At 42.2% G+C, this 17,806-nt stretch overlaps 2 protein-coding genes, 1 pseudogene and 1 gene segment (V, D, J or C); 3 read left to right on the plus strand and 1 right to left on the minus strand.

Moving 5' to 3' along the window:
* LOC103118610 (immunoglobulin lambda variable 8-61-like) overlaps nucleotides 1-17,806 on the plus strand; it is a 583,882-nt gene that overhangs the window by 102,421 nt on the left and 463,655 nt on the right.
* Nucleotides 66-17,403, minus strand: LOC103118589 (zinc finger protein 280A-like). The gene is given in 4 exon segments (XM_007528802.3): nucleotides 66-206; nucleotides 209-1,461; nucleotides 15,929-16,008; nucleotides 17,285-17,403. Coding segments are annotated over 2 exon segments (1,236 nt in total). The 5' UTR covers nucleotides 1,379-1,461; nucleotides 15,929-16,008; nucleotides 17,285-17,403; the 3' UTR covers nucleotides 66-140.
* On the plus strand, nucleotides 6,220-7,250 carry LOC103118587 (large ribosomal subunit protein uL4-like). Its single transcript, XM_007528801.3, is given in 1 exon segment — nucleotides 6,220-7,250. A coding segment is annotated over 1 exon segment (957 nt). The 5' UTR covers nucleotides 6,220-6,239; the 3' UTR covers nucleotides 7,197-7,250.
* On the plus strand, nucleotides 10,801-11,575 carry LOC103118588 (large ribosomal subunit protein uL29-like; annotated as a pseudogene).

Below are 17,806 nucleotides of genomic sequence, written 5' to 3' on the forward strand. Positions count from 1 at the left end.
GTTCCTTTTTCTCCTTGAAAGTTAAAAACTGTAGCCTGCACTTGGAGCACTGAAAGGTCATCCTGTTCCAGTGCTTCCAACAATGTTTCATATAGCTTGTGGTTTTGAAAATTTTGAGGCAAAACAAGCAAAGCAAATTCTTAGTGTAGTTGTGGTATGTCTTGAAATGTGTTTCCACATCTGCAAAAACTGATGATCTGTAATTGCAAACCTGGCACACATAGGGCATTTCACCAGGTTTATGATTGTACTTCATGTGCTCCAAAAGAGCCTGATTGGTTTTAAATGATAACTCACAAATTTTACATAAAGGGACGGCTTCCTGGGCAGTGTGTACACTTTCTACATGACATTGTAACTCGAAGGGAGTGCAGAACCGCCGGTGGCAGTGCCTGCAATTGGTGTGAATTTCCCAGCTGTCAACCCTTTGTCTCTCAAGTTCCAAATGATGACTCACGTGATTCATAAACTTGACATTTTTTAGGATTTGCAAACAGCTAGAGCATTTGAAAGTTTTATAAATCTTTTGTTCTGGATGTTTTCTGTCTCCTTTGTGCTGTCCATAGTAAAAGTCATGAAGCAGCATGATCAGATTTTCTTGGTTGGGAACAATGGCCCTATTTTCACTTGTTGTACTTGAAAAGTTAGCTTCTTCCTGAATTTCCAGTCTATTTGCTCTTCCTGGATCCATACAACTGAAATGTGCCTTGCCATGTGTGTAAATCCAAGGATATGATGCTCCAGCCTGAACATAACTTGATGAGTTTTGGATGCCTTCTGATGGTCTATTTGTGTTTAATTTAGGAGAGATAGCTGGAGGGGCTATAACTGAGTACTGCTTCTTGAGGATTCCATCACTCAGTTTAGGTCTTTTGATATTTTCATTCTCTATGTCCAAAATGAAAAGTTCCTCTGGATCATCCTGGTCTCTTACAGGAACTTTAGTTCCACAATGACCCTGAGAGAGCAAATCTGAAGTGTTTTGATGCATGACTTGTAGAGATCTCACTTCATAACCAGGGTGAGAGGAAGGCTGTAAAAGACTAGGACTATCAATTGCTAGGCATTCAGATTGAGAAAGTAAGATGGCATCTCTAGGGGTGTTGTGACTGGCAGTCTGCAATGTGTGAGCAGGATCTTGATTCAAAACACCTCTCTTTATTTCTGAATCTCTTGTGGCTCTGTTCAAAATTTTTGAAGCAACTGGTTTTGGTTTTGAAATCACTTGGACAAAGAGGATGTCATCATCTTCATTTACATATTCCACCCCAACAAAGACCAGTTCAGCATCTTCACTCTCCCTGTGTTTGAAGTCTCCTGTATTCTTCTTTGGTGGTTCTGCTATTTGTTCTTTTTTATACAGTAAGAGATGCGCCATCTTCCAATAGTCTTGTGTTTGCTTGTTGTTGTTTGTCAAATGATTCCTTCAGCTTCTAGTCTTTTCTTGTTCTAAATTGCAACCTAGGTGCATCCACATAACATTAGTTAGTACAGGTTTCCCTTAAAGCTTTTAACATGTTATTCATTTATTTATAATTTATTATTGAAACATGAGAGCATGGAATCACACAACATATGTTAACACTTTACTTGAAAATATACCTCTCTAAACCCTCCTATTACTAATTGTTCAATAGGCTCTTTCACAGTATTGAGGGACAGGAGTACCTGGAGGGTACCACCCAGGAAATGGGAGCGGCGATGGGTGTGGCTTGTAAAGGTGAAGGCGGGGCTACACTAGATAGCAGGCGTAGCCACCCTAAATGTATTCAGGGAAGAGGGATCAGCTTATTTCTCCAACATTTAAAAAGTTCATCGGGCATTATCTCAATAAAAAATTGAGGAGTGGGGGCTAAGCTGTAGCATAATGGGTTAAGTGCACATGGTCTGCAGTTGTCTATCTTTCTTTCTACCCCTCTGTCTTCCCCTCCTCTCTGTCCTATCCAACAATGACAGCAATAACAATGATAAACAACATGGGCAACAAAAAGGGAAAAATAGCCTCTAGGAGCAGTGGATTCGTAGCCCCAGCAATAACCCTGGAGGAAAAACAGGGTGGGGGGCGTGCTGGAGAAACAGCATAATGGTTATGCAAAAGTCTTTCAAGCCTGTGGCTCTGAGGTCCCAGGTTCAATCCCCAGCACCACCATAAGCCAGAACTGAGCAGTGTTCTGGAAAAAAAAAAAAAAAAATATATATATATATATATATATATATATATATATATATCACATATATATGATTTTCAGGAATTTTAAAGTTATTTGGGAAAAGAGAGAGAAAGAGAGAAGATAAAGAAAGAGAGAAGGAAAAAGAGAGAGCACCAAAAGCAACTTACTCACATGGTGACCTGAGCTGAGAGCAGCCACAGGTCTAGCTTGTAACACCCAAGCCCCGCCTCCACCATTCTAGGCCACACCTGTCTGTCACCACTCCCATTTCCTGGGTGGTACCCTCCAGGTACCTCCTGTGCCTCAACAATAGGTTCCTGAGTAAGATGAGGTAAGAAGACATTACAGTATACAATACATGCACTATTACAGCATATAGTGAGACACAAACTAAATATTGCAGCATAGATGTCTTAGTAGTCCCCCTCCTGCCCCCAGAGACCCCTAAGCTTTCTAACAAAATTTAATAAGGCTTAGCTCTAGTATGCCCCTATTCACACCCCTTAAAAGCCTGCTCCTTGGGAGTTGGGCAGTAGCACAGTGTGTTAAGCACATATGGCGCAAAGCACAAGGACCAAGGACCCGCAGTAGGATCCAGGTTCGAGCCCTGGCTCCCCACCTGCAGGGGAGTCCCTTCACAGGCGGTGAAGCAGGTCTGCAGGTGTCTGTCTTTCTCTCCCCCTCTCTGTCTTCTGCTCCTCTCTTCATTTCTCTCTGTCCTATCCAACAATGAAGACATCAACAATGGAAGAATTAACATCATCAAAATGAATATATTACCCAGAGCCATCTACAAATTTAATGCTATTCCCATCAAGATCCCAAGCACATTTTTTAGGAGAATAGAAAAAATGCTACAAGTGTTTATCTGGAACCAGAAAAGACCTAGAATTGCCAAAACAATCTTGAGAAAAAAGAACAGAACCGGAGGCATCACACTCCCAGATCTCAAACTGTATAATAGGGCCATTGTCATCAAAACTGCTTGGTACTGGAACATGAACAGACACACTGACCAATGGAATAGAATTGAGAGTCCAGAAATGAGACCCCACACGTATGGACATCTAATCTTTGACAAAGGGGCCCAGACTATTACATGGGGAAAGCAGAGTCTCTTCAACAAATGGTGTTGAAAACAATGGGTTGAAACATGCAGAAGAATGAAGCTGAATCACTGTATTTCACCAAATACAAAAGCAAATTCCAAGTGGATCAAGGACTTGGATGTTAGACCAGAAACTATCAGATACTTAGAGGAAAATATTGGAAGAACTTTTTTCCGCATAAATTTTAAAGACATTTTCAATGAAACGAATCCAATTACAAGGAAGACTAAGGCAAGTATAAACCTACATCAAATTAAAAAGCTTCTTCACAGCAAAAGAAACCACTACCCAAACCAAGAGACCCCTCACAGAATGGGAGAAGATCTTTACATGCCATACATCAGATAAGAGTTTAATAACCAACATATATAAAGAGCTTGCCAGACTCAACAACAAGACAACAAATAACCCCATCCAAAAATGGGGGGAGGACTTGGACAGAATATTCACCACAGAAGAGATCCAAAAGGCCGAGAAACACATGAAAAAATGCTCCAAGTCTCTGATTGTCAGAGAAATGCAAATCAAGACAACAATGAGATATCACTTCACTCCTGTGAGAATGTCATACATCAGAAAAGGTAACAGCAGCAAATGTTGGAGAGGGTGTGGGGTCAAAGGAACCCTCCTGCACTGCTGGTGGGAATGTCAATTGGTCCAACCTCTGTGGAGAACAATCTGGAAGAACTATCAGAAGGCTAGAAATGGACCTACCCTATGACCCTGCAATTCCCCTCCTGGGGATATATCCTAAGGAACCCAACACATCCATCCAAAAAGATCTGTGTACACATATGTTCTTGGCAGCACAATTTGTAATAGCCAAAACCTGGAAGCAACCCAGGTGTCCAACAACAGATGAGTGGCTGACCAAGTTGTGGTATATATACACAATGGAATACTACTCAGCTGTAAAAAATGGTGACTTCACCGTTTTCAGCCGATCTTGGATGGACCTTGAAAAAATCATGTTGAGTGAAATAAGTCAGAAACAGAAGGATGAATATGGGATGATCTCACTCTCAGGCCGAAGTTGAAAAACAAGATCAGAAAAGAAAACAAAAGTAGAACCTGAAATGGAATTGGAGTATTACACCAAAGTAAAAGACTCTGGGGTAGGTGGGTGGGTGGGGAGAATACAGGTCCATGAAAGATGAATGACATAGTGGGGGTTGTATTGTTAAATGGGAATCTGGGGAATGTTATGCATGTACAAACTATTGTATTTACTGTTGAATATAAAGCATTAATTCCCCAATAAAGAAATAAATTATTTTAAAAAAAGACATCAACAACAATAATAACTAAAACAACAAGGGCGACAAAAGGGAAAATAAATATATATATTTTTTAAAAGCCTGCTCCTACTGTAGTGTTCCTTTTCTCAGGGAATCTTTTTCTTTTTTTTCTTTCCTCCTCCTTCTCTCCCGCCCCCCTTTTTTTTTATCAGAGCATTACTCAGCTCTGGTTTATAGTGGTGGTGGTGGGTTTGAACCTGGGACTTTGAGGCCTCAGGCAAAAAAAAGTCTCTTTGCATAAACACTATGCTATCTACCTCTGCTCCAGGGAATCTTCCTAACTGCTCAATTCACAAACACTGGAGACATACTCTGCCAGATTTTCCTCCACACTCAAGTCTGTCTTCTAGTTTTCAAGAATGGACCAGCAAGAGAGCTTATCTGGGGGAGGTTTCTGGTTTGTTATGCATGTGACTGAATTTCAAATCTAGGCTCCACCACACTGGGGAAATTTTCAGTTCTTGGCATCTTTCCTGCTCTTTCTTTATCTCTCTCTTAAAAAAAAAAAAGAAAGTTTCAAGTGCTAATGGCTCAATAACAACAATAAGGGCAACAAAAAGGAAATAAATATTTAAAAATTAAAAAAATAAATATATATGGTAAGTAGATAAAATAATGGTTCTGCAAAGAGACTCATGCTGATGAGCTCTGTTTTTTAATTAATTAATTAAAACATATAAATATGTAAAAATATCTAGAACTTGGGGAGTCGGGCTGTAGCGCAGCGGGTTAAGCGCAGGTGGCGCAAAGCACAAGGACCGGCATATAAGGATCCCGGTTCGAACCCCGGCTCCCCACCTGCAGGGGAGTCGCTTCACAGGCAGTGAAGCAGGTCTGCAGGTGTCTATCTTTCTCTCCTCCTCTCTGTCTTCCCCTCCTCTCTCCATTTCTCTCTGTCCTATCCAACAACGACGACAATAGTAACTACAACAATAAAACAAGGGCAACAAAAGAGAATAAATAAATAAAATAAATTTTAAAAATAAATAAATAAATAAAAATATCTAGAACTTACTTCTGGAATGGAAATATGGTGACCTAGTTACAGAAAGTTAGCTCTTCCCCAGAAAACAAATTATTACAACAAATAACTGAATGAATTCTAGAGAACTTGGATTTCTGGTCAAGAAGGGAACATCATGGGTAGAGGATGGGGGTAGATAGCATAAGAGTTATGCAAAGAAACTCTCATGCCTGAGGCTCCAAATTCCCAGGTTTAATTCCCTTTGCCAGACCTGAGCAGTACTCTGGTAAAGAAGAAAGGAAGGAAGGAAGGAAGGAAGGAAGGAAGGAAGGACGGTAGGAAGGAAGGAAGGAAGGAAGGACGGTAGGAAGGAAGGAAGGAAGGAAGGAAGGAAGGAAGGAAGGAAGGGAGGGAGGGAGAAAGAAAGGAGTATCACTAACTGAAGTTTGGTGACTACGTATGCAGGAGCAGGAAGGGAGAGAAGGAATCAGGTAGAAACGGGGCACAACACTGCTACTTGGTGTCATCTGCAACTGCGTCAGATTCATATGGTGGGTTTAAGAGTTTCTCACAAAACCACTCAGGGACCTCAGCGAGCCGGGGCGGGCGGGTGACGACGCTGTCGCTGAGCGGGGCCGGCGGGCCTCCCCTCCCCCGCTTGCTGCAGCTCCGCCTTGGTCCTTAACCGCGGCCGCAGATGTGCCGCGGGGGCCGCATGTTCGCGCCCACCAAGACCTGGCGCCGCTGGCACCGCAGGGTGAACACCACGCAGAAGCGCTACGCCGTCTGCTCCGCCCTGGCGGCCTCCGCCCTGCCGGCCCTCGTCATGTCCAAAGGCCACCGCATCGAGGAGGTTCCGGAACTTCCCCTAGTGGTTGAAGATAAGGTGGAGAGCTACAAGAAGACCAAGGAGGCCGTTTTGCTTCTGAAGAAACTGAAGGCCTAGAACGACATCAAAAAGGTCTACGCCTCTCAGCGCATGCGCGCGGGCAAAGGGAAGATGAGGAACCGGCGCCGCGTCCAGCGCAGGGGGCCCTGCATCATCTACAACGAGGACAACGGCATCATCAAGGCCTTCAGGAACATCCCCGGAATCACTCTGCTTAATGTGAGCAAACTCAACATTCTGAAGCTCGCCCCCGGTGGGCACGTGGGGCGCTTCTGCATTTGGACTGAAAGCGCTTTCCGCAAGCTAGACGAGCTGTACGGAACGTGGCGGAAGGCTGCCTCCCTCAAGAGTCACTACAATCTGCCCATGCACAAGATGCTCAACACGGACCTCAGCCGGATCCTGAAGAGCCCAGAGATCAAGAGAGCCCTTCGAGCACCACGCAAGAAGATTCACCGCAGAGTCCTGAAGAAGAATCCTCTGAAGAACCTGAGAATCATGTTGAAACTGAACCCGTACGCCAAGACCATGCGCAGGAACACCATCCTGCGCCAGGCCAAGAACCACAAGGTTCGGGTGGCTAAAATGGCCGCAGCTCTGGAAGCCCGATCGGGCGGCAAGGCCGGCTCCGACAAGAAGCCTGCGCCGAAGAAGGCGGCGGCCAAAGCCGCGGGGGCGAAGGCAGCAGCCCAGAAGCCGGCGGTGGGGAAGCCGCCGAAGCCGCCGAAGCAGCCGGCCGCCGACAAGCAGCCGCCGGCCAAGTGAAGGCCCGCACTGCGGCGCGCGTGTGGACAGCTCGCTCCCTTGAATAAAGGCCCCTGCCGGACAAAAAAAAAAAAAAAAAAAAAAAACCACTCAGGGACCAAGAAGCTAAGGGAAAAAAAAAAAAAATCTCTTTAAAAAGAGCTCTGGACTGCCAGAGCTGTAGAAGCCACAGGCTTCTTAGCAGACTGCAGGGAACCATTTATAGGAACCAGGAAACTAAACACTATATTACCGTATTCTTGGCACATCAGGAACTATCAAACTGTCAAATTTGTCCCAGATGCTGTAGAAACCTTGATTACCTGGGTTAAACTGACCTGCAGAAAAGAAAAGTGACTTTGCCTTTACAGCAGAGTATTTTTTTTAGGGGGTTAATGTTTCATAATGCAGTATTGTCATAGAAGTAAAACTCTTACTATGCACCAGGACCCCAAAGTTCTTTTCCATTCTCCCCACCCCTTCTTTCCCCAGAATCTCTTGTTTTGAGGTAATACACCATGCCCAGTTCAGATTTCAGTTTGTTTTTCCCCACCCTGTACCTATTTATTAGTCTTGCTTATAGGTAAGATCACTTGGTATTTGTCCTTCTCTTTTTTACTCACTTAACATGTTTTCAAGTTCCATCCAGGATGATGCAGATTAGATGACTTCATCATTTTTAAAGCACAACAGAGTTCTTATTTTCAGGAATCAGTCTGGGAAGAGAAGACGGTCTGGGCTATCTCCCCTCTCCGCCCCAATTCCCTCTAGGGCTCTGTTTAAGGGACATTACGCACCATAAGACTACATCATTTCTTCCAAATTCCTCCCCTCTCTTCCACAACTCATACACAAAGCAGAACCTAGCGCCACCTGCTGGCCAACAACAGAATCAAAACAGATGGGTAAAACTATGGAAATGCTGACTGCAAAACCAAGATACGAGCCAAAAACATAATCATGTAAGTTCAGAAGAGCTATCAGAGAGAGAATTTAGTAAATATATTGCCAGGAAATTTGAAGAAATTCAAAATTCTCAATTTAATTGGAGAAAAAAGAAATCCATGATCTCAAAGACTCACTTGATATGAAAATAGAAAGCTGAAAGAGAGTTACAGGGTAAGAAGGTCACTTTGAATACATTACAATTTCAAACAAGTCAAGGAAGTAGACTTAATCATGTAGAAGTGAGAACAGAAGAAATAGAAGATTTAGGAAAAACAAGAGATTGAAGGCTCCATTAGAAAAGCAAACATTAGAATTATAGGGGTCCCAGAAAAATAGGGGAAACAGAAATCATATTCAAAGAAATAGTAGCAATTTTTTTTTCCCCCAAATCTGGGATATGGCCAGGATGTAAATGTTTAGGAAGCAGAAAGAACTCACAAAACCTAAAGGAGTTTGCCATTACCAGACATATGTAGCAAGAATTACTGAAAAGAATATCATAGAAAAAGAAACAAGGAACACTTAACTCTCAACTAGATGATACATACACAGTAAAAGAGATCTAGAAACACAAGCCATAGGAATGAGACAACTTCGAAGTATGAAAGGGGAGGAAGAAATGGATAGAAGATATTCAAGAAAAGAGCAGTGAGACAAGAACAGTGTTAAGATTTAAGACTCCCTTAAGTCTATATCTTATAGTGTTTTATATATATATTATATAAACTTTTATGTATATATAACAGTTAAGTGCATAGTTCCTTATGTCTTATTAAATAATGTCTTTTTATCTTCAGTACTTTTTAAACTTCCATATAGATATAGATCATCCTTCTTAACATATATAATACCTTGCAGCTCTTTAACTTGATGTCTGGTTCTTTCTCTCCTATCTTTCTCATTAATAAATAAAGCCTTAAAGAAATTGAAACACATGAGGTTATTAAAAACTATATAGTCAAATTGTCACTAAGATTTTGTGAAAATTATAGTAGTTATACATAGGAGAAAGGGACAATTGGCTGTGGAGGGCGGAGGGTAAAAAAAAACTGTGGTGGTGGGTGTGGTATTATACCCCTATAACCTTAAGCTCTTGTAAACTATTATATTGCTCCAAAAGCAGATAGCCCCACTATCCCTGTTAAAATGTCTAGGAAAACAGTCAGAGAGGTGGTATGGTAGAACTCTCAAGTATGAGGTTCCAAGTTCAATCCCTGGTATTTCATGTATAATGCAATGCAATGCTCTGCTTCTCTCTCTCTCTCTCCTTACGTTAATGACTAAGTCTATGGGACTGTGTCATACTGGAGTGGACAAGGCAAACCATTTTCCTCAACAATATTATAAGGATTACAATATTACAATGATATATCACAACAAACTTCAGAGCACAACTGGAGTTTCTGTTAAAAGAAAAAACAAAACAAAGCACACCCACAACTGTCTGAAGGTGACTGACCAGTAGGAAGAGGACAGAGATAGGAGGAAAACAAGAAGAGGCACTATTAAAAAGAAAAAGTAAAATAAAAAGAAGAGGCACTACACAGTCACTAATGACTTATTTGCGATCACATTTAATCCATATCTTGGGAACAATAAAGACTGTACTTGAGTTAATGCCAGAGGCCACTTAGGTGAATGAAATTGTTGGACACAGTACCCTGTGAAAACTTGAAGGTGTTTGAGCCAAAAGGGTCAGTTAGAATAAGGTCAAACTGTTCTCAAGGAAAACTGTCCTAGTGAAGGCATGAAGGTGGTAAATGTGGCTCTGATTTCCCAACAGAGTCAGTGCTAATGGAAGAAAGTCTGAAAAGGGCATACATAGTGCAGGTTGGAATTCCCCTCCTGGATTTGGACCCCGTTAAAATGATAGAGCCTTGGGGAAGTTGGGCAGTAGCACAGTAGGTTAAGCACTGGTGGCACAAAGCACAAGAACCGAATAAGAATCCCGGTTTGAGCCCCCAGCTCCTCATCTGCAGGGGAGTTGCCTCACAAGTGGTGAGGCAGGTCTGTAGGTGTCTCTCTTTCTCTCCCCCTGTCTTCCCCTCCTCTCCATTTCTCTCTGTCCTATCCAACAATGATGACATCAATAACAACAACACTAACTACAACAATAAACAAGGGCAAGAAAAGGGAATAAATATTTTAAAAATGATAGAGTCTTAATCCTTTAATCTTACCCTTCTCAACTCATACACAAAGTACAACTTCAGTACTATAACTATAGCCACAGCACCACCTGCTAGTAACAATAAAATGAAGCTAGATGAACAAAATCAGGAAAATGACTACAGAAAGTGAACATATTATACAAATATATTAAGATGCAGACCCCAAAGAACTATCAGAGAAAGAATTTAGAAAATAAATTGTGTGGGAATGCAAAAACTTTTTTTTTTTTTTCTTAACCAGAGTACAATCAGCTCTGGCTTATGGTGGTGTGGAGGATTGAGCTTGGGGCTTCGGTGCTTCAGGAATAAGAATCTCTTTGCATAGCCATTATGCTATCTATCTCTACCCGGGAATGAAAAAACTCTTAAAAATGAAAAAATGGGGAAGTCAGGTGGTAGTGCAGAGGGTTAAATGCAGGTGGAGCAAAGCGCAAGGACCGCCATTAAGGATCTCGCTTCAAGCCCCAGCTCCCCACCTGCAAGTGTCTATCTTTCTCTCCCCTCTCTGTCTTCCCCATCTCTCTCCATTTCTCTCTGTCCTATCTAACGACATCAACAACAATAACTACAACAACAATAAAAGGGCAACAAAAATGTAAAAAAAAAAAAAGAAAAGAAAAAAAATGGACTCAAGATTTTAAAGATTTGTATACTAGGAGTATGAACGCATGAAAACAGTAATGTAGTTTGTGAAGAGTATTTTGTATTTCAGGCTCAAATGGGAAACCTAGAAAGCTCAAGGAGTGAGCTCTGAGTGCAGCATGATGGCAAAGATTAAGGCTAGAGACCTACACAGGAGGAAGCAGCTGGACAGACCTGAACAAGGAGCTGTCCCAGCTGCATGTCACCAAAGTTACTGGTGTGGGGGATATGTCCAAGCTCTCCAAGATCCAAGTGTTTCACAAATCCATCATTAACCAGATGCAGAAAAAAAGCCTCAGAAAATTCTACCAGGGCAAGAAGTACAAGCCTTTGGATTTTTGGCCCAAGAAAACTTGTACCATGTGTCATCAGCTCAAACAAACATAAGAAGACCTCAAGACCAAGAAGCAGCAGGGAAAGGAATGGCTGTATCCAATGAGGAAGTTTGCTGTCAAAACCCAAGCATTCCAGCATCAATAAAACAAACTGCCTGACACTGGAAGAAAAAAAAAAAAAAGGAGATTCAACCATGAAGAAAGAATATTAAGAATAGAGGAGAAAATGACTGTGACTTCAAAGTACCCACAGAAAAAAAAGGTTTATGAAAATTGAAGCAACTCTATGTGACATACTTCATTAGAAAGGTAAATACCAGTTATTACGTTTCCAGAGGAAGAAGAGAGAAAGTATCAGAGATGATGCTTTAGAAAATAATAACAGGGTCCAGGTCAGGTAGTGGAGCAACAGATAAAATACACATAGTATGAAGCGCAAGGACCTGTAAGCGCAAGGAGCCTGGTTAAAGCCTTGGCTCCCCACTTGCATGGAGGAAGCTTCACAAGTGGTGAAGCAAGTCTGCAGGTGTCTCTCTCCCTCTCTATCCCCTTCTCCCCTCTCAATTTGTTTCTGTCCTAGCCAATAAAAATGAAAACTGGATGCCAAGAGTAGTGGATGCATAGTACAGGCACCAAGCCCCAGTGATAACTCTGGAGGACAAAAAAAAAAAAAAAAAGAAAGAAAGAAAATAATAATAGGGGCAGGAGTAGATAACATAATGTTTATGCAAAGAGACTCTCAAGCCTGATGCTCCAAAGTCCCAGGTTCAATCTCCCAATTCCCCACACCACCATAAACCAGAGCTGAGCAGTGCTCTGGTTAAAAAAAAAAAGTAGGGGGGCAGCTGGGGTAGTGGCACACCTGGTTGAGTGCACACGTTACAATGCACAAGGACTGGGTTCGAGCCCCCAGTCCCCACCTGCAGGGGGAAAGCTTTACAAGTGGTGAAGCAGGGCTGCAGGTGTCTCTCCCATTCAGTCTCTCTCTCCCCTTTTGATTTCTGGCTGTGTCTATCCATTAAATAGAAGTAATAATAATAATAATAATAATAATAATAATAGAAGTAACAGGCCACTTTCCAGATATGGGATATGGCCAGGATGTAGACATTCAGGAAGCAAAGAGAACACTTACATTTCTAAATCTAAATAAAGCTACACCAAGAGACTTAATTGTAAAGCTCACAAAAACAAAGAAAAAATATTGCAAGGAATATATGATGGGAATATATGATTTGCCAAAGCCAATAAACAAAGAGAAAGGTGAGGTCATGACTAGCAAAAGTCACTAGCATAAGACTTAGTAACTTGAGAACTGAAGATGATTTAACTGGGTGTTTGACAGATATATGCTCTCTTGACTCAACTCTCTCACCCCTTCTTCTCCCAGTCATGTGTCTTGGAAGCTAATGGCTGGAGAATGGCAGAAAGCAATTTATGCCTGCCTAGACTTTTCCTTTTACCTATTTCCAATGTCCTTAAAAGTAAAGTATTTACTGTACTTTCCAGAACCCAATAAAATGTTGATTTTTTTTTTAAAAAGTCACTTTATTGGGGAGTGGGGAATTAATTATGTTTCTTCTTTACTGGGGTGATTAGTCAACAGTAAAATACAGTAATTTGTACATGTGTAACATTTCTCAGTTTTCCACATAACAATTCAACCTCCACTAGGTCCTCCTCTGCCATCATGTTCCAGGACCTGAACCCTCCCACCCACCCAAGTCTTTTATTTTGATGCAATACACCAATAACTTCTGATTTTAAATGTCAAAAAGACTTGGTTTTTCTATAGCAATCTGCTAGGGAAAAGAAGAAAGTTACTTATAAAGACAGCAAACGTAGACTCTCAGCAGAATTTTTAGCAGGAACCCTGAAGATTAGTAGAGAGTGGACCAGCATATTCATGGCTTAAAAGATAGTGTCTGGGGGTCAGGCGGTAGCTCAGTGGGTTAAGCGCACGTGGCGCAAAGAGCAAGGACCAGCAGAAAGATCCCAGTTCCAGCCCCCGGCTCCCCACCTGCAGGGGAGTCACTTCACAGGTGGTGAAGCAGGTCTGCAGGTGTCTATCTTTCTCTCCCCCTCCTCTTTGTCCTATCCAACAACAATGACATCAGTAATAACGATAATAATGACCACAACAATGGTAAAACAACCAGGGTAACTAAAGGGGGAAAAAATGGACTCCAGGAGCAGTGGATTCATGGTGCAGGCACCAAGCCCTGGAAAGAACCCTGGAGGCAAAAAAAAAAAAAAAAAAGATAGTGTCTGCCATAGTCTATCCTGTAAGACTATCATAAAAAATATGAGTAAAGGGGGTCAGGCGGTGGCGCAGTGGGTTAAGCACATGTGGCGCAAAGCACAGGGACCGGCGTAAGGATCCCGGTTCGAGCCCCCGGCTCCCCACCTGCAGGGGAGTCGCTTCACAGGCGGTGAAGCAGGTCTGCAGGTGTCTGTCTTTCTCTCCCCTTCTCTGTCTTCCCCTCCTCTCTCCATTTCTCTCTGTCCTATCCAACAACGAATTGCGTCAACAAGGGCAATAATAATAACCACAACGAAGCTACAACAAGGGCAACAAAAGGGGGGAAAATGGCCTCCAGGAGCGGTGGATTCATGGTGCAGGCACCGAGCCCAGCAATAACCCTGGAGGAGGAAAAAAAAAAAAAAAAAAAAATATATATATATATATATATATATATATATATATATATATGTAAAAAGAAATGTCCAGCGGAGAAGCAATTATGGAAGCCAGACCTTCCACCTTCTGCACCCCATATTGATCCTGGGTCCATACTCCCAGAAGGATAAAGAACAGGAAAGTTTCTAGATGGAAGGGATGGAATATGGAACTCTGGTAGTGGGAGTTGTGTGGAATTATAACCCTCTTATTCGATGGTCTTGTTGACTGATATTAAATTGAGTGACATGGGGGCGGGGAAAGCAAGGAACATTTAACTGTCAACAAAGTGCTAAGACAGTAAAACAGACTTAGAAACACAAACTACAGAAATAGGAGGCAACTCTGAAATATAAAATGGAAAAAGAAGTGGTTTGAATACATGATCAGTGAATATAGAAAGGAGACACATAGGAATTGACATAAACACTATGGAAATCTACCCACAAAAATTAGCAGACAAAGCATATTGAAAAAGAAACAGAACAAGAAACCAGATACAGCGTTCAACAAATAAGCCATATATGCCAGTAATCACTAATTGCAGGGACCGGCATAAGGATCCCTGTTCGAGCCCCTGGTTCCCCACCTGCAGGGGAGTCGGTTCACAGGAGGTGAAGCAGGTCTGCGGGTGTCTCTCTTTCTCCCCCCCCTGTCTTCCCCTCCTCTCTCCATTTCTCTCTGTCCTATCTAACAATGACAACAACAATAATAACTACAACAACAATAAAAACAAGGGCAACAAAAGGGAAAATAAATAAAAGAAAAAAAAATTTTTTTAAAGACAGTGACTGGATTAAAAAAAAAAAAAAAGACTAACAGGAGCAAAACCAAGATTCATCCTCTTAGTCTGTAATAAACATCTGAAACAAAGACAAACACAGACTCAGAAGGGAAAATTGAAGCAGTATGTACCAAGCCAATAATTTAGAAAAAAACCGTAGAAATTGTTATTCTAATAGATATATGGACTTCCAGAGGTTAAGAGCACGTGGCATGAAGCCCAAGGACCCGCTCAAGGGATCCCCTTTGGGCCCCCCCCCCCACCTGCAGGGGAGTCTCTTCCTGGGAGGTGAAGCAGGTCTGCAGGTGGCTATTTCCCCCCCCCCTCCATTTCTTTCTGTCCTATCCAACAACGATAACATCAATAACAACAATAAAAAACACGGGCAACAAAAGGGAAAAGAAATAAATTAAAAAGTAAATCAATACATTCATTCTGAGGCTCTGAGCTTCCAGGCTCAATCCCCAGCACCATCATAAACCAGAACATTTCTCTCTCTCTCTCTCTCTCTCTCTCTCTCTCTCTCTATATATATATATATATATATATATATATATATCTTTCTCTGTCTCTCTCATTAAAATAAAATAAATACATTTTAGAAAAAAAAAAGCAAGGAGAGGTGTTGGGGGTAGATAGCATAATGGTTATGCAAGCAGTCTCATGCTTGAGGCTCCAGGTTCAATCCCCCACACCACCATAAACCATAAACCATAGTTGAGCAGTGCTCTGGTAAGGGAAAAAAAATATCTCTTTCTCTCCCATTAAAATAAAAAAAATAGGAGTAGAGCGGTAGCTCAGCGGGTCAAGCGCACGTGGTGCGGAAGCTCAAGGACCCGCGTTAAGGATCCCTGCTGAGCCCGGCTACCCACCTGCAAGGGAGTCGCTTCACAGGTGGTGAAGCAGGTCTGCAGGTGTCTATCTTTCTCTCTCCCTCTCTGTCTGCCCCATCTCTCTCCATTTCTCTCTGTCCTATCCAACAACAACGACATCAATAACAACAATAATAATAACTACAGCAACAATACAAAACAAGGGCAACAAAAAGGAAAATAAAAAATATTATTAATAATAATAATAAATAAAATACCGGTAGCGGATAGCACAACGGTTATGCAAAAGACTCACATGCGTAAGGGTCTCAGTGTGCTGCTTTGTTGTGAGCAGGACCCAGGTTCAAACCTGGAACCTACCTCGTGGAAAGAAGTTTTGGTGCTGCGGTCTCTTTCACTCTTCTCTGTAAGAAATAATGTTCTTCACAGTGGATGATAGACTAGATACAGTGAAAAAATTCCACATCATTTTATAAACCAATTGTAATCCACTTAATTTATTTCACACTTCATTGACGGAATGCTAGGTGAATGTTGGCAAATTGTTAAGGCAGAGACTGCCAAATTGTTCTCATCCTCCATTTTGTACAGTTAACAAACTAAGAATTTAAAAAATATATTTCTAGTAGTATTTTTTAACTTTCAATTTGGGGAAAATATCAAAGTGTATTTTGTAACATGAAAATGATATGGCCTTCAAATTTTAGTATTCACAAATAAAGTTTTGTTGGAACGTAGACATAGGTAGTTTATAGCTTTCATATCCTTATGGTGGGGTAAAGTCATTGCAACAACAATCACAAGACCCGTATGCTTAAATTCTACCACTGCTACTTTCTAGGTAGAGACAGAGAGACACACAGAGCCAGGAGCTTTCTCCCAGTAAGGAATCATCATCTCAGAGTTCCTCAGAGCTTTCACCTAGGTCTTACCCACCGTAAGGCAAGCATCATACCAAGTGCATGATCTCCTGGGGTCGCGCACCGGGTTAAGCGCACATGGCGCGAAGCCCAAGCACAGGAATAAGTCACCCGGTTCGAGCCCCCGGTGAAGCAGGTTTGGAGGTGTCTTCCCCCCCCCCCCCCCGTCTTCCCCTCCTCTCTCGATTTCTCTCAGTCCCATCCAACGACAACAACAATAAGAAGAGCAACAAAAAGGGAAAAATAGCCTCCGGGAGCAGTGGATTAGTAGCGCAGGCACCAAACCCCAGCAATAACCCTGGAGGAAAAAAAAAAGTGCATGATCTCTATGGTTCTACTTTACATTACGACATACTTCATATGATAGAGGGAGAGAGAGAGAGGAATGAAAGAACTTGGACATGTGTAACTCTAGTTAAGAAAGGAAATCCAGACGATCCAACCAGGCACCTCAGGCCTATACTCCAGGAATTGAACCACTTCTGCTGCCTGCCTAAGATTGTTATCTAGACCTTTACAGAAAAAGTTTTCCAACTGAAGACATTTTACAAGGGTGAAGCAGGTCTGCAAGTGTCTATCTCTTTCTCTCCCTCTTCCCTCTCCATTTCTCTGCTATCACATAAAAAAATGGAAGGAAAAAAAATGGCTGCCAGGAGCAGTGGATTTCGTAGGGGCGGCACCTAGTCCCAGCGCTAACCCTGAAGGCAAAAAAGAGGAAAGAAAAAAGGAAAGGAGAGAGTTTTCCAATTGATGGTTTAAGTGAATAAAATAGAGGAAATCAAATTTCTTGACTCACCAGTTCCTGATTCATGAAGTTGTGTCTAGCTGATTTAATGTGGTTCAATAGTTTGCACTCTTTGCAGCAAGGAAGGACAAAGCAGAAATGTCCTTGTCTCCAAGTCGAAGATTCTGGCCTTCTAAAAACACTTTACAGTCCAGTCTACAGAACCAGTTTGTTCCAACTAGATTCTAAACTTGTGGAAAGCGACTGGTTAACTTTACTCCCAGCAGGTAGACAGGGATGTGGGTGGGTTTTTAGGGCGTGGCCTGGAATTGCCTTCCAAGTTGTGGTTAAAAGTAGGTGGAGTCGGGAGTTGGGCTGTAGTGCAGCAGGTTAAGCTCACGTGGCGCCAAGCGGAAAGACCCGCCTAAGGAATACAGTTCGAGCCCTGGGCTCCCCACCTGCCGGGGAGTCCCTTCACAGGCGGTGCAGCAGGTCTGCAGGTGTCTTTCTCTCTCCCTCTGTATCTTCCCTTCCTCGCTCCATTTCTCTCTGTCCTATCCAACAACAACAACAATGAATCAACAAGGGCACAAA

This window comes from Erinaceus europaeus, chromosome 6, assembly GCF_950295315.1.
Source record: "Erinaceus europaeus chromosome 6, mEriEur2.1, whole genome shotgun sequence".
Classification (NCBI taxonomy): domain Eukaryota; kingdom Metazoa; phylum Chordata; class Mammalia; order Eulipotyphla; family Erinaceidae; genus Erinaceus; species Erinaceus europaeus.